The sequence below is a fragment of the Protopterus annectens genome, chromosome 2.part0 (assembly GCF_019279795.1).
Source record: "Protopterus annectens isolate FY-2018-M chromosome 2.part0, PAN1.0, whole genome shotgun sequence".
Taxonomy (NCBI): domain Eukaryota; kingdom Metazoa; phylum Chordata; order Ceratodontiformes; family Protopteridae; genus Protopterus; species Protopterus annectens.
This window is the reverse complement of record NC_056728.1, coordinates 290,824,979-290,842,388: the sequence shown is the minus strand read 5'-3', so window position 1 is coordinate 290,842,388 and position 17,410 is coordinate 290,824,979. Positions and strand designations below refer to the sequence as shown.

General features: G+C 45.0%; 1 protein-coding gene across 7 annotated transcripts in view; it reads left to right on the top strand.

Moving 5' to 3' along the window:
• Nucleotides 1-4,883, top strand: part of ZNF608 (zinc finger protein 608) — a 191,111-nt gene extending 186,228 nt beyond the window's left edge. For all 7 annotated transcript variants that reach the window (XM_044060775.1, XM_044060774.1, XM_044060780.1 and 4 more), the window contains exon 10: nt 3,953-4,883. In XM_044060775.1, coding sequence (XP_043916710.1) covers nt 3,953-3,959 — 7 coding nt within the window. In that variant the 3' untranslated portion in view covers nt 3,960-4,883. The remainder of the gene's footprint in view (nt 1-3,952) is intronic.
• The last annotated feature ends 12,527 nt before the right edge of the window (nt 4,884-17,410 follow it).

Below are 17,410 nucleotides of genomic sequence, written 5' to 3'. Positions count from 1 at the left end.
TTTACTCGAGATTCTTTTTGGTACCAAAAAAGACCGGGGACTGGAGACCCATTTTGGATCTCGGCCAACTAAACAAATCAGTAGTTCAGACCAAATTCCGCATGGTCACGATACAATTCATTCTCCCATATCTTCGGGAGGGTGTGTGGATGTGCTCGATAGACCACCGAGATGTGTATTACCACATCAAAATGGACAAGCACTTCAGGTGTCTCCTTCGCTACTGGCTGGGAGCCAATCATTACCAATTCAGAGCCCTGCCATTTGGTCTCTCGACGGCCCCCAGAGTGTCCACGAAATGCCTAGCAGTGGTAACAGCTCATCTGAGACTTCAGGGATTCCAAGTGTTTCCATATCTAGACGATTGGCTCCTCTCCGCCCCCACCAAGCGCTTACTGGTCATGGTTCTTCGCTACACTCTAGCACTGGCGGAGTTCCTACGCATCACAGTACACTGTGAAAAATCCAACCTTCATCCTACTCAGCAATTGGAATTTATAGGAGCAGTATTCAGTACTCAAACAAGCCAAGTCTCTGTCTCTCCTCAGACTTTAGAGATTAAGATTACAAGTACAAGTGATACTCTGTTGAAGGAAGGTGTCTGCAAGGGAAGTTCTGCAGGCTCTGGGGTCTATGGCGGCAGCCATCCCGATTCTCCCCCTGGCAAGATTGCATATGAGACTGTTACAATGGCTCGCTGCGGTAGCGTTGTTGCCTCACAGTAAGACATTCTGTTCGATTCTCAGCTAAAGCATCTTCTGTGTGGAGACATGCTTGAATGAGCATATCTTCGTTGAAGGTTGTGCATCAGGGCTGGCAACTCGGTACGTAAAAATCTACTGCCAGTCATTAGCGGACCGGAGTTCCGCTGTGGCGACCCATAACCAGGAAAAGCCGAAAGGTACAACAACTGTTACAATGGCTCCTTTTGTCCCAGTGGGTATCCCAGTCTCCATCCTCTAAACTCACAGATCCTCATCACCAATTCCTGCAAGCAAGATCTTCTCTGGATGAGAACAGATGAAAACCGTTGGTGCTGCCCCTTCCAGACTCCTCAACCCAACGCCACAGTGACCACGGATGCTTCCCTGATAGGGGGGGGGGGCATTTCCAGGGAAAGACCGTCCAAGGCACGTGGTCCAGCTTGGAGGTCAACTTGCATATCAATGTCCTGTAGTTAAGAGCGGTGCTGTTAACGTTGCAGGCACTTCATCCGCTCCTTCTGTCGGGAACGATTGCAGTCCATTTGGACAATATGTCTGTCTCCTGGTACTTCAGGGAGGGACCAATTCCTACCCCCTATGTCGCAGGCCACGAGAATTTGGCATTAGGCGATAGCTTCCAACCGCTTTCTAATTGCAACACATATCCCGGGGAGCTCCAACGTGATTGCAGACAGGCTGAGCAGATGCATCCTCTGTCCACACGAGTGGTCTCTCAACCCAACGTGACAGCAGAAATTTTCAGCCATTAGGGCCAGCCTTGCTGCATCTTTTTGCTTCTCCTTCAAACAAAAAATACAACGGCTACTTTGCCCTCTTTTTCACCAGATGGGGAATCACTGTGAGACTCTTTGACTTGCTATTGGCCCGTGGGTCTCCTCTACACTTATCCTCCGATACCTTTGATATCCCTATTTCTAAAGAAAGCAATTCGGTTGCGATGCAGAGTGATCCTCATTGCCCCTTTCTGGCCTCGACAAGTGTGGTTTCCCTTCCTCCAGCCTCACCTATTACAACCTCCTTAGATCCTGGACACTTGTCAGGACCTAATATCTCACCCACAAGGGCTGACTCCCCAAAATCTGTCCACTCTCAAGCTGACAGCTTGGTTTCTCCACTTCCGTTAGTCGCCAGGCAGGAAACCCTCTCCTCACCTGTCCACGATATTGTTCTGACCTCCCATAAACCATCCACCAGAAAACTCTACAGAGACGAATGGAAAAGATTCCCTATCTGGTCTAATAATCAGATGCTAGATCCTTTTTCAACTCCTACAGCTGCTATACGTCAGTATCTTTCTGAGTTGTTTGACAGTGGAGCATCAGCTTCTACTATTTGTCCATTTAGCAGCTATTTCCAATTTCCATAACGGTTCGGATGACGTTCCTCTTATCTCCACCCACCTTTGCAAGACCTTTCTCAAGGGAGTTTTCCATAGCAGTCCTATCAGGCAACCTGTAGAGACATGGAATCTCTCTCGGGTTCTACAGTCTCTCTCTCTACCCCCTTTGAGCCTGCTGCGACATGTGATTTTAAATTCCTGTCATGGAAATCTTTGTTTTTGGTAGCGGTCACATCAGCCAGACGAATATCTGAGTTTACAAGCCTCATGCATCAAGAGCCCGTATCTAATCTTCCATAAGGACAGAGTATCCCTTCGTACTAACCCATCCTTTCTCTCCAAAGTGGTGTCCAACTTCTCTATTAACCAGTCCATTGAGCTCCCTGTGTTTTTTCCCAAATTATTCCAACAAGGGAGAATACTGTCTACATTCATTGGACGTACATAGACAACTATATTTCTGCTTTAACAGGACTAAGTCCTTCCGCAAGTCGGACCAACTTTTCATTTCCTTTTCTGGTCCAAGAATGGGATGTGCTGTCTCAAAAAATGTCTCTGAGATTGTATTACCTTTTCATACTTCCTAGCGAATGAATCTAAATCTGTTCAAATCAAAGCTCCTTCAACTAGGGCTATCGCAACTTCAGTTGCTTTTCACTTCAGGGCTTCCATGGATGACATTTGTGCAGCAGCCATTTGGGCTAAACCCCATACTTTCATCAAGCATTACAAATTGGATTTGGTCTCCAGGGGAAGAGCAACCTTCGGCTCAGTGGTTCTCAGAAATGTTCTTCCATTAGGGCCACCCAGGTTCTCCAAATAGCTTGGGATTCTGTCCCATCAGTGATGAATAGGAAGAACAACTTCAGATAAAGAAGTTATTTCTTATCATAATGTTCCATCTGAGTTTTTGATCTTCTTCCAGTCATCACACCCTCCCACCGTTCCCCACCAAAGGCTCCTGGTGGATCTTCTGGGTCCTTGTGGTGTTTCGGGGTTTCTGTGCAGGAAATGGCCTCTTTTCTCTGTTTTCTTCTATATGTTGCATGGAAACTCAATCTAAGGTAACTGGTAGAAGGACATTGTGGGTAGCAGCTTAGCTCGAGAGTTTTTGGTGTACGCAAGCTTGGTATTAGACCGACTCTGTTCCGAGGGCTCGGAACCAAACCTATCAGTGATGACTGGAAGAAGATCAACAACTCTGTTGGAACGTTATGGTAACACAACTTAGTGCCAGTCGGAAATTACAGGATAAGAACAGAAGAGCAGTATGCCTTTCTGTTAAGTGAACTGAGATAAATTAGAAATGAGCTGTTGTAGGAGAAAGTCAGAAATGTAACTTTATTACTGGAATAACTGAAAAGGAGACCATAGTTATGGATTTCAGTGCAGTTTTTCATAGGGCACTCGTAGGTTCTTCTGTACTCCTTGCATAAATCAAGTTTCTTGGTTTTACAAGTATTGCATTGTTTTTTTTTATCATAACTTGTTTGACAAAGCTTGAATAATGTATTTACTGACTGATTTTGTAAGGATAAAAAAAATCAGAAGGTGTAATGCCAGTCTGTATATGTTGTAATAAAGTAGAGAAGCACTGCATGCTACTTTGACTACACTTTGTCTTTTGCGCACCCCCCCCCCCCCCACGCCTATACCTTAGTTTGATTATGTCTATATTTACAGAAGGGATTTTTATGCAGAATGTATACTGTCACTATTTTTACAACTCCCTACTGCATAGGTATGAGTTCTTGTAGGATATAACCAGTCGTGTTAATGTTTACTGTCATCATGATTCCTGTAGCATTCACAGTTATTTATATTGTTATTTTGCTATAGGCTTTAATCTTAAATGTTCTGATTATATTTTTCTTTCTGTCTTTTGCAGGGAGTGAAGAGTTTATGTACATTTCTGTCATGTGACTGGCTCACATGGATAAGCGCTTTATTATAAACATCAGTTCCATGGTGTTAATTTCACATGCCTTGATGGCAGGCAAAAACCAGTCATTTCATTTTTGTAAATTGCAGATTTTATAACAGAGTAACAAATGTTGTTGTAATTGGAATTTTGTTGAATATATATATATAAATATATAAATATATATTCTTTACTTTTTTGTATTTGTAACCAGATTCATACAGAGGGGTCTGCTGCTAATTGCAAACCACACAAAAATAAAGAAGTTCAGAAAGTATTATCCACTGAACGGCTGCTGGTTTCTTTGTGTATATATGTATATAATGCTACTTATCAGTATACTTTAAACCTTGTATATCCTTCTAGGATTACCTTGAGCCCTCACAGAGGCTAACAGTGACAATAACCCTTTTGTATGGTTTAGATGTGTACTCTGTGACTCCTGTTAAAATACATTAATGTAAACTTATATTTACTGCTCCATTGTAACTCTATTGTGAAGAATATACTTTCAGTAACTCTTGGGGGTACTGGTACCACAAAACTGTGTTGTATATAATGTAAAGATTTTAAAACAAGGACAAATAACAAACCTCTGTATATAGCAAAAGCTGTTTTTATGACATTGAATGGCTGGTAACCCAATAGCCTGCATACACCAGAAGACATATGTGATTGTTCTATTACTTGAATAGTTTGGCTGGCAATCTTTTTTCCGTTTACAATGTTTACATTTACCCAGTTTTAGAAGAGAAACCTTCAATGCCATTGCCTGGTTACTTGTTTTAAGCTGTAATCTAGTTTATTTTATGTAAAATGTATATTGAATGCTTTCTTTTTTATACCTGCCTTAAATAATTTGGCAATCAGAATTAAAAAGAAAAGTTGTTTTTGCATAGCTGTTGTGTGTATGTGTGTGTGTGTGTGTGCCTTTTTTGCTGTTCCATTTTTCTCTTTTTTTTCCCTATAGTTACAAAGTGTTTAATATTTAAATTCTAATGATTGTGTGCAGCAATAGTAGTACTTACATTTTAACATATTGCAGTGCGAATACCCCCACAAACTGTCGATTCTGATATCAAAAATGAAGTTTCTGACAAAATGTCTTTGTCCCTCATTTTAAGTGAAGGGTATTCTGGAGAGGTTGCTGAAAGGGTGCAAACTCCCATGTCGTCATGCAGAGCACAGTGATGTGAGGTTGGGGTGTGCAGATAGATGGTTTTCCAATTACCAACATCTATTAGAAAGATAAACACACACACACACACACACACACACACACACACACACACACACATGCAGCTGAGAACACGGTCAAGAATGGAAACTCAAATAGAATTAATATTTGATTAATATACAGAGCTTTGCAGCTATATTCATTAAATGCTGCAAGAGTATCCATCTTGTTACTTTGCCTGCTGTAGGCAGTAACCACGAGTGGTTACACACACTAAAGGGGAACCTGCCCATTTCAAACTATCTGGAGATATTCAGAGCGAAGTATATTTTTCTGGCTCTTCAGAGTTGTGTACTGTTAATTGTTGCTTGACTAATTTTATACCATTGCTGGCTGACTTTAGAGTTGTGCACTGTTACTTTTGCTTCACTGTATAGTTTTTCAGATCTGTGCTGAAGGTGTTGGTTTTTCCCCTAGCCACCCTCCATATTCCTGTCTTGTTTAAATTTGGAGCTTTTGCAGTTGCCTATCCCCACTGTAGACTTGAACTGGGACACTCCCCCAGTACCATTTATTTACCTCATTCTACCTAATAGACTCCTTCTGCACTTGCATTTTTAAACTGGTCTAACATTGCTACATACTCAAGTGTGTTAGCTTGCACTGCATTTGAATTGTTTTTACTGCTGTTTTTGCTACTTTTCTGTTAAAAAATAAATACATTCTAAGCCTATTTCCTACCTTTCCTGTAACTAGTGTAGTCCAGATTCAGATTTGCTGTATCCAGGACTGTATGTAAACTTCTGAGCCCCCCAAGCTTTCTGTGTTGGAGGGAAGCCTTCTAGTTTATCAGTGGGAGTGGTAAGCACTAGGTAGCCTATCTACCACATAAAAGAGTGGTTCTGGCCCAGAAATTGTAGTTATTGACCGTTTGGGCAGTTTTTCCATCTCTCTCAACTTTCTGATTTAAAAGCCCGCATTTGCACTTGTTTCCCCCCTTTCCTGTAACCAGTTTACCAGTTTAGTCTGGATACAGATTCCTAGTTTTGGCACTTGAATTTGCTTATTCGTGATCAGCACTTGTTCAGAACTTGTTGTAAGCACTAAATAACCTACTAATTACTACAGCACTCAACATTCCTTATTATGTAGAGGAAAACGGTTTTGGTGCTTACTTTCCTCACTTGCTTAGAGAAAAACAGCTCTTGTACTCACTTTCCTCACTTATCTAGAGGAAAATAGTTTTTTATTCAGACATGTCCAAGGGTCAGCTCCCAGTGTTCTCTCCTGTCTATCTGATGAATCTGGACATCTTGGGGCAATGTAGAAATTGCCTCATGTACACCGACAACCCTCTCCTCCTACCACCCAACACTACAACCTGTGAGAGATGCACTTATCTAGCCAAACTAGAGGTAAAGCTCTCTCCAACCAAGACTGAACTTGATTATGACAGGTGTCCAATATATTATATGGGTCTGTTTTCATATCAGTGTGTGCAGAAGGCAGGATTGGTGAATAGTGACAAGTGTCTGGAGTAAGAACTGCAACTGCCAGATATGTGTGGCCCACTGCTGTACTCAGACATGGCCCAAGTGTTTGAGCATGCACAGTATGACCTTTCAGTATGTTGCTGACTGAAATTTGCTAAATTTGTGTGTGAGCATGCCCAGTATGTGCATATATACTATATGTGTGTGAAAATCAAGTTGGTTTTACTTCAGGGCTCACCTTTGTGTTGTACATCGACAGGAAGCACAGTGTGCCTGCAGGGCTTCCATGAGTCATTCTACATACAGTGGGGACAGCTATTATTTGTACATTTCTACTCGGGGGGCACACCTGATTGTTACTGTGGATGTACATAGGATGAAGGGTTCACCTGACACTTATACACATTTGCTATGCCTGCACTTCTATGTCCGGTACTCCATTTCAGTCTGTACTGTTGCCTATCGTACTGGCTTGAGGCATACCACTGTACTACAGACCTTAGCTTCCAATTACACGCATATTAGTTTGTGACTTCATAGCCTACCCAACCCACATCACACTGCCTGGCCTGCTGTTATCTGTCTGCATAGGTCTGGGGGGTGGTTACTTGTATGCCTCTTCAGAGGGCATGATACAGCATTTGTTTGTGTTTGCCTTTGCGTTTGTCTACATTTGTCCTACTGGCAGTGACTGTTAGGTATGTGACCCCCCCCCAACTGGTATGTGTGAGTGAGTTAAGTTGTGTCTGTGCCAGTGAAATGCTGTCATGGCTTAGTGGTTCAGTACTGTGACTATAGTGCACAGCATCCTGAGTTCGAGCCCCATTATTGCTTTTTATTTTCCTGCTGGGCAGACCAGACTGCTTAAGGAACAGTAAAGCAGGTGTGAGCATGTTTACCCGACTTTGCCCAAAATTGCTCAACGTTGCCCGACTTTGTGCTGGTTAGTGCGGTGCGCAGCTTCATGCAATTGAATTTAAATCTGCTCAATACTGGTAAAATGTGCTTAGCAGTGCTTTATATTGCTTAAAATAAGGCACTCATGCCTCAGGTGGTGCTGCAGGGCTGCCTTTGTCGGATGCACATAGTACACTCCCTATACATGTTTGAAAACAGGTAGTGTCAAGTTAGGCATCCCTTTTACTGTATGTGCGAGTCAGAGAGAGGTGTCATTTCCAGGGTTCCTATTTAGCCAGCATATGTGCTATGCGTTGCCCCTTTGCCAAGGCCAGGGCATACTGGGCATGCCTCCTTCTCCCTGCTGGGGCAGGCTCAGGTTGTTCCTCCTCCGAGTCGCACTGTGCCTGTGCAGGCCTTGGCAATGGTGGGGGCTGTTTGGCCCTGCCCCATGCTGTTCCTGCTGCAGTTGTTTTCGCAGGATGATATTGTGTAGCATGGCACATACCATGACAATTTGGGTACATGTAGTTGGTGAGTACTGCAAGGCTCCACCAGATGTGTCCAGGCACCGGAACCGTGACTTAAGCATCCCAAACACACGCTCAATAATGTTTCTTTTTTGTGCGTGTGCCTCATTATGGAGTTTTTGTTCGGGTGTGTGTGCATTTCTGATGGGTGTCATCAGCCATGGCTCCAGTGCGTATCCAGCATCCCACACTAGGTGACCATCAGGGATGTCCCCATTGGCAAATCTCTGGTACAGCTGCGTCAGATGCCAGATGTGGGAATCGTGATAGCTTCCAGGGCAGCCAGCACACACATTCATTATTATGCCCTGAGAATCGCACACGACCTGGCAGTTGATGGAGGGGAAGCCCTTGCGGTTGATGTAGACCCTACCCGCTCACCAGGTGGTGCTTTGATGTGTATGTGCGTGCAGTCTATTGCACTCACTACCTCAGGGTATTCTGCTACTTGGTGGAAAAGGCGCATATTGCTGGCCAATGCCTCACGGGAATTGGGGAAATGTACTTGCTCACCGACATGTGCTGACATGGCATCCAGGAACTGATGCAGTACACTGGATGCTGATGCCTGTGAAATCCCTGTCATATCACCAGTTGGTCTCTGGAAAGTACCTGTAGCTAGTATTCTTAGGCAACACATACCTTGGTATCCACTAGGATGGGTTCCCCTCTCTTGGTTTTGTGTGTGAGGCATGGCCAGCACAGCTCAACAATTTGTTGCAGGAGGTCTCTGTCCACCCTATAGCGCTCCATTATCTCCAGCTCATGTAGCCCCTGGTAGGTTACCCTGGATCTGTACACTCTTCTCCATCTCCTCACTTTGGGTTTCTCAGCAGCATTCACATCACCACCACCCTCAGCACATTGCACATGTTGGTTTATGATAGCAAGAGCAGCCCCTAACATTTTGTCTGACTTTAAAGTTTTTAAGCTTTCCCTCTTTGTATGCTGCAGTGTTGCAGAGTTCTTGGGAAAAACAGGGAAGAATGCTGTTTGCAGTTTTTAAAGTGCTGGGCTGGGCTAGTCTGCTGCCTGTGTAATTGGCTGATTCTGATGTATTTCACCTGGCTGCTCTGCTAGTTCTCCTTGGTTAACTTCCTACTACTTCTTTTCCTTCCTTTTCCCTTTCTGTTTCCGCCCAGGGTAGCGCCGCGCACATGCTGTGTGCACGTTTGCAAGAAATTCCAGATATATTCACGGCGTACTCCTTTGGTTTTTGGTTTTCAAAAAGGACAACTGTAGACACGCCTCTTGCAATCCTGAGCAACTCAGGGCAAACACAAGACACTGTGCTCCAATAAGCATACAGCCTTTCTGACACACACTCTCATGATGTCACCTATCTTCTACTCTATTACTCACCTACTCCTACACTTACACTCTTGGGACATGGCTCACATGCTGGGGAAAATTGGGATTCACTATCCTTATCCTCATTTGCATAGGATTGCCTACTAGTGCTTGGTTACATCTCTCACACTGAGCTCCCCCCCCCCCTTCGCAACCACTACTCCGTGGCCATGTTGTCTGCACCCTGCCATTCACCTGCATGGCAGGATAAGCTTTTTAGTGAAAATGCCTATTTTTGGCTATTTTTTAATTATTTTCTTGTTTTTTAAGTGCTGCACATTTGCGCAGCGCTGCGCTACGCTTAAACATCTGAGATCGGGGAAAAAAATAATTCGATTTTAATAATTTTAAACATTTAAAAATGCCAATGGCCTTATATTTGGCCATTGGCATGCTTCCTCAACTGGATGCATCCTTTATTTGGAGCTGTCATAGCTCTGTTTTGCTATTTGCAGAACGGTACTCCATTACCAACAGAGTACATTTCTGCAGATAACACTACTCTTCCACTGACAGGTTAGTGTTTCCTGGATTGCAAATTTACCTCATTTGCATAGCTTTTGGCAGCAAATGTGGTAATTTGCATACCATGACACTGTCCGTGCAAGACTAGCTTGAGAAGCTCTCATGCATGCCCCTGCTGGCTGTTGCTGGATCGCTCGGCAGACGTATTGGCTGTCTTACTCTACTCTACAACTCCATGCAAGCTTTCATAAATCCGGCCCGCAGGCTTTGCCCACTGGAAGTTACAGTACAAAATTCCTAAGCTCCATTGTAGTGAATGAGTTAAAAGATTGCTATCATCACACCCCTGTTCATCCAGACTTCAACCCCTTCTTAAGGTTATGTGTCTGGATCACATTATCAGTTCTCTGCCTTACCTTTTGGACTACCCACCGCACCAGGAGAGTTCACAAAGTGTCTAGCTCCAGTTATAGCTCATAGCAGGCTACAGAGTGTACACATTTTTCCATATTTAAACAACTTGCTTATATTTGCAGAGCTTGTGTCAAAGTGTCGAGAATCTCTAACTTGGGTGAGAGAGCTCTTTCACAAGCTGGGATTCCAAGAGAACATTCAAAAGTCTCTCTTGTTCCTTCACACAGAATTGTGGTCCTGGGATGTTAACTAGACTCCTCAGTTCAAAGAACTTTTCTTCCACAGGAGGAAATGGATCTTTATTTAGATCTATTTCTAGAGTTTTCCACTCTGTCATCAGTCAGTGTGAGTGAATACCTGAGGATTTTTGATCTCCTAGCACCTGTGATTCTCGTGATAGCCCTGGCAAGACTTTTTTTTTTTAAATAACTTCTCCATTATTTTGGGTTTCTAATACCATGACTGAAATGGACCCCATTCCTAAGTCAAAATACGATTAAAGTTCATGAAATTAATATTGTTTCAATCTTTGTCAGCCAGAAGTGGTCTTCGCAGCACCCGCAGTGTGACCAGTAATGACGACTCCTGCAATTCATATGGAGTTACATGTATTGGTAACATATTAAATACGATTGTAGATTATATTTTAGAAGACCCGTTGCTCCTACTACTATTGGAACTCTCTGGGTATCTTTCTTCCACATTGCTCTCGTTTCTGCCTGCAAGTCCTGATATTTTATGACTTTCTGTCTCTCTGTACACAAGATACTGTATTTATTGGGTGTAGCGATTTCAATGATCAATGCTAGTTTTGTCTTCTTTTCATGGACCACTATATCTGGCTTTCTCGCATCTTTTGAACTGTTGGTAGTGGGTGATCCCATGTGATATAGACTTCATCATTTGCTCATGTTTCCAGTATTTTTCAGCCAATTCAATATTATAATGTTTGCACAATCCCCAGTGCAACAGTCTTGCCACATAATTATGCCTTTCAGTATACAGTCCTTCAGCCATTAGTATGTCACAACCAACAACGATTTGTGTGACTGTTTCCAATTCTGTTTTACAAAGCCTACATTTGTCTGCTTCTCTCACATGTGCAATGGACTTTGTAAACCAATGTGTACATAGTCCACTGTTTTGGGCTGCTAACATTAACCTTTCATCTTTTCGTTTGAATTTGCCTCTCCTTAACCATTCCTGCGTTCAATCCTGATCAACATGGGGTTCTTCCAGGAGTATTCTATGCTTGCAACTATATATCTGTTGTTATCTATGTCACTATTTCTCACTCTTGGGTCATAGGATCTGCCATTGGATCAGAGCCTGCAGCTTATCAGACAGATCCTAGGCTTGAGTTCCTCTCACTACCACAGTCCCCTGCTGCCCTCTAACCCCTCAGATCTCATTTGCTGCTCACCTCTTCAGACATGATTCCATTGGCTCAAGTCTCTTCTGGGTTAAGTGCTGAATTTTTATATCTTTCCATTCTGTAGACTTTTTATCCTTGCTTTGTTAGGCTTCTAGCTTAGTCTAGTATGTTTCCTCCCCTCCTGTGTAGTTATTTCTTGTACTAGCTTAAGCCTTTTGGTGCCATTTTTCTTGCTGGAAAAAATTTGTAGGTTCTTATTCTTCCCCTTTTACTGTTGTAATGTGGTAGTGTTGTGTTTTTGATTTCTTGATTGTCTCTACCGGTTTTTGGAATTTGGACTTGCTTACTGGTGTTAGATGTGGTGTGTTTGTCAGCTTTGCCAATTGGTTTGTCCGTTAACATGTCTGACAAGCCAGCAGGTTTCAAGAGGTGCTCCTCATACAGTCAGAAGATGCCTATGACCAATTTGCATGAGGAGTATCCCTATTGTTAGGGTGCTGACCACCTGGAGGTTGAGTGTGACATTTGTGCTGCATTCAACCCCAGGGTCTTGGTCATATATTGAAATAAATTGTTGAAGGTTTGGCTCAGGGGGGTCCGTTGACCCAGTCTCCGGCCAAGCCGGGCCCCTGTGATTAGAAGAGGAAGGCTCCCTCTGTTCCTGGGTCCTCTTCCTCCTAGAATCCCAAGCTGTTGGATCCCAGCTCCTCTGGTCTGACTTCAGCTTCGTCTCTGTCTGATCTGACTACCTCGGATCCTAGGTCCCATGAATCCACCCCCGGATTCAAAGCTTCTTCTTTGAGGCCTTCGGATTTGAGGTCACAGGAGTCTACTCCTGAATCCAAGGCCTCCGGATCAAAATCTTTGGGTCCAACCAAGCCTAGGCATGCCATGGATCTGACCACCTCAGATTCGAGACATTTGGGTTCCAAATGCTCGGATTCACAATTATCCTCTGATCCGAGGCGAGGGGATCCGGGATCCATGCCAGATCTCACTATTGTAAATGAGGACTCCTTTGGGTTTTGGCATGGGGCAGCCTTTTGCAGCTCCCAGGAGCAGAAGCCAATCTTCTGAGAGGCATAGGAGGTCTTCGGGGTCCAGGCATGTGTCCCCAGCTATGTCTTCTGCCTCTTCTAGGTCTTCCATGAGCCTGCTTCCCTCCAACATGGACAGGATGATGAAGTCCTTCCTTAAAGCTCAGATTGAGTTGGGGCTTCTTGTGTTTCCTCCCCATCCGATGAGGGACCCTTCCCCTGCTCCTACTCTTTCTTATCCTTGTTCAACCCAAGTGGTTGTGGACTTCCCGGTCCTGGGGCTCAGTGAGAAGGTGGCAGGGATGCCTAGAGCCCATTTTGTCTCTACCCCATTTGACTCACTGACCGGTTCTGCTCTTCCTCCCCCAGAGCAGACTGGGTCCCAGACCCAACCAATCGCTCCAGAGTCCTTGGGGGAAGTCTCCAGTCCCTTTTTTCATACCTGTCTCTGTCCCTCTTGCTTGGGCTGTCGACAGCTCGGGCTGGTATTATCCAGGGGTCTTGGTGCTTGCATGCTCTGTTCTCTCTTCTCAGGTGGCCCTGCCTGCCAGGAATTGAGAGGGGGCATAGTCCAGCCCTTTGGCCTTCCGTATAGTAGAGAAGACCTTCTCCTCTGCCAGAGCTGCCTTCCCTGCTATCCGGAGACCTTCCTAGCCCCATAGAGTGGACCTTCCTCCTCCTGGTGAGCCATCTCGAACCAGGCTTCAGACTGGCGTTACCCCATTTGGGATTCCCCACTCTGCCGAGTCCTCCCCTGACACCCTCGGAAGAGGTGCCCTGGAAAAGATCATGCAAGAGGAAGCAACTAGACTCCCCTAAGGAGTCTGTCACAGAGGATATTGACCTCGATGAAGGGGACCGGTCCCCCAGATCTCTGCTCGAAGATGTCTCCTTCTGTGACATCCTGGAGGTCCTTATGTTGAAGGGAAGATGGTCTTCCCAAGCCCCATCCTCCGAGGAGTCCATATTCCTTAAGGCGTTCAGGATGGGACCATCTACCACCTGGGTTTTCCCCCTGCTCATGAACTGATAGATTGTATCACTAGCAGGGAGTGGAAGGAGCCACATACTGTGGAGCCAGTGTCAAAAAGAGTGAATAAATTCCTCAGCCCTCCCACTGACAGTTCTGGTCTAAAAGTGTGCCAGTCGATGTGATAGTGGTAGCTGCCACCACCAAAAAGGAGTTGGTAGAGCAGAGTACATCTGTTCATCCCCCCCAACCATAAATCTCGGGCGAATGACAGATACGGAAAGCAAGTCTTTGCTTCAGCTACCTTTGGGCTGCGAGCGCTTAATTACTTGGCACACTTTACCCACCTCCAGAGGGATTTGGTCAAGGAACTCACCACTTCCCTTTCTGAGTTGTTGCCTGCTGAGGACTTGAGCAAAGTGTTCCCTAAAAAGCTGTCTACTCTTGCGTCCCTATCTAATTCCTCAATGAGGCTAAGTTCCAATGCTGCAGAAGGTACCTCTTGAGCGGCTGGCACAGACATTTTTATTTTGTGTTTCACCTGGCTGCGCCTGTGTGGGTTTGCAGAGTCCTTTAAAGCGTCTTTAACCAACCCCCCCCTTCCATGCCTGAACTCTCTTTGGTCCATCAGTCAGAGACAGAGCGAGAGTAGAAAAGTAAGACCATGTCGGCTGTGGGAATCAAGTTTTCTACCCCTCAGTGGTCCTTTTCTAAGACAGAAAGAGGGCCTAGGAAATTAGGGTTATGGAAGTCGCAGTGTTCCTTTCAAGACGCTCAGGATGAACCCTCTTCTAGAGTTCGGAGAAGAGGGTTCAGTGGCAGATGCCACCCCAGAGGTAGAGGGGGTCTGCAAAATCAGGGATCCAGGGATTCCTTCTCTGAGAAGCCCTTCCAGCACTCCTTTGTCACTGCACTCTTTGGTCTGGGCAAACATTACAAGAGAGTTAAGGGTGCTAAACATTATTTCCAGAGGCTATTCCATTCCCTTTTCCCAACCCCCCACCACCAAGCAGGAAACTCCTCTCCAATGCGCTACCCCATCAGAGGGAGTTAACTCAGCAAGAAGTGCTCAAGCTTCTTCAGAAGAGAGGCATCCAAGAGGTCCCCCCAGGACAACAAGAATCCAGAACTTACTCTCCCTTCTTTTTGGTGCCATAGAAGATGGGGGGACCTATATCCACTACTGAACCTAAGTGAGTTAAATCACTCCATCAAGAAATTCAAGTTCCAGATGGTCACTGTTCAGTCCATCATGCCTCTCCTGCACAAGGATGACTGGATGTGCTCTGTGGATCTCCAGGATGTGTACTATCACATAAAAATAGGCGCTCCAGGAGACATCTACACTTTTGCATAGGACACGATAATTACTAAATTCAGGACTCTGCCCTTTTGTCTCACCACAGCCCCCCGGGTGTTCACCAAGTGCATGGCAGAGGTGGCAGCTTACCTGAGATTGCAGGCATTCCAGGTTTTTCCTTATCTCGATGATTGGCTCCTCACAGCTCTCACCAAGCATCGACTGGCCACAGCCACTCAGTATGTTCTTCGCCTGTTCAACCAGCTAGGAATTACTGTGAATCTTCCCAAGTCGAATCTGCTTCCATCCCAAAACTTGGGAGTTTATTTGCATCCAGCTGAACACTGTGTCAGAGATTGCAGCTTTACCTGTCCGGCATGTACGACTAATCTTATCTCATGTTCAGTGCCTTCTAGATCTGTCTCGTCCTCAGGTCTGCGTCATTCTCAGGGCCTTAGGGTCCATGGTGGTGGCAATCTATCTGGTGCCATTAGCCAGGTTTTACATGATGGTTCTACAGTGGACTCTAGCAGTCCAATGGTCTTCTCTGTCTTATCCCATGACAGCTTCCATCCACCTCACTCCAGTGTGCAGGTGTCATCTCCTTTGGTGGATTCTGTTTCCCAATCTACTTGCAGGCAGACCCTTTTCTCTTCCTCCCCCCAGTGCCATGGTGACCATGGATGCTTCCCTGCTGGGGTGGAGGGGATGCCAGGGAAAGATGGTCCAAGGTACGTGGTCCCCTGCAGATACCAAACTGCACATAAACATACTGGAGATGAGAGCAGTTCTTCTCCCATTGCAAGCCTTTCAGGACTGCCTCCCATTGTAGTGCACACAAGACAACATGGCGGTTGTATGATACATCAACAAACAAGGAGCACATGTTCTTTTCTGCTTTGTCGCAAAGCCATGAGAGTCTGGGAATAGGTGATATCCTCGGTACGCTTTCTCCTTGCAACACACATTCCTGGGGAGTCCAACGTGCTAGCAGACAGGCTCAAGCAGGGCTATCTTGACTTCTCATGAGTGGTTCCTGAAGCCCTCGGTGGCGAGAGAGAGATCTTCTTTTGCTGTGGTCACCCGAGATGTGATCTGTTTGCTTCCCCTCACAATCACAAATGCAGCCAGTACTTTGCCCTGATCCCCCCAGCCGGGGAGTCCCCCAGGGATGCTCTAACTCATGATTGGGCTCCAGGTCTCCTTTATCCTTACCCTGCCATACCTCTCATTTCCAGAGTGCTTCAGAAAGGTAGACGCCTCAAGGCTACCTTGATATTCATTGCTCCCTTCTGGCCTTCAGCAGGTGTGGTTTCCTCTCTTAAGGTCTCATCTGAAGTACGCCCCCTTGGGGTCTAGATCCCATTTCAGATTTGATTTGTCACCTCTCTAATCTTTCGACTCCAAACCTTCAGACTCTGTCTAACCCCATGGTCTGTCCATTTCTCATAATTCTAAACTAGCCTCGCCTGCCAGAGACATTATTCTGGCCTCTCAGAAGGCCTCCACCAGAAAGGTCTATGGTAGTAAATGGAAGCGATTCTCTATTTCGGCCAAACAGTGCAGTCTGGATCCTTTTTCAGCTCCCATTCCAGGCATCTTATTTTTGTCTTCTCTGTTTAAGAACAGAGCTAGTTTCTCTACTGTTAAGCTGCAATTGGTGGCCATTTCTAATTTCCATGTTTGGGCGGAACCTACTTTTTCTTGTCTTTGTAAGGCCTTTTTGAAAGGTGTCTTCCTGCTTAGGCCTCCTATTAAAGATCCTTCTTCTCCTTGGGACCTTTCCTTTGTGCTGAAATCTCTTACACAGAGTCCCTTCAAGCCTGCCTGAACTTGTGATATAAAGTTCGTGTCTTGGAAGACTACCTTTCTGGTGGCTATAATGTCAGCAAGACGAGATTCTGAGTTACAGCTTTTTCTATTAAGCCTCCATACATGATTTTTCATAAAGGTAGAGTGGCTGTCCGGACTAACCCCTCCATGTCCAAAGTGGCCACTGAGGCAAATTTGAATCAATCCATTCAGTTGCCAGTTTTCTTCCCCAACTTCTCCAGTAAAGGCGAATATTTACTGCACAACACTTGATGTACATAGACAACTGCAGTTCTGCTTGGACCAGACAAAGAGCGTTTGCAAATCTGAGCATCTGTTTGTGGCCTTTTCTGTTAAAAAAGGGTCAGGCGGGGATCTAAGATTACTATTTCTCATTGGATTTCAAAATATATTTCTGTGGTTTATTCGTCTAAAGGTTTGTTATTACCAGGACCAGTCGGAGCTCATTCCACTAGATCTGCGGCTACATCAGCTGCCTATTTGACCTGTCACTCTTTAAAATGAGATTTGTGTGGTGGCCACCTGATCTTCTCCTCACACTTTTGATACTCATTATAAGCTCAAAGTAGTTTCCAGGAACAGGA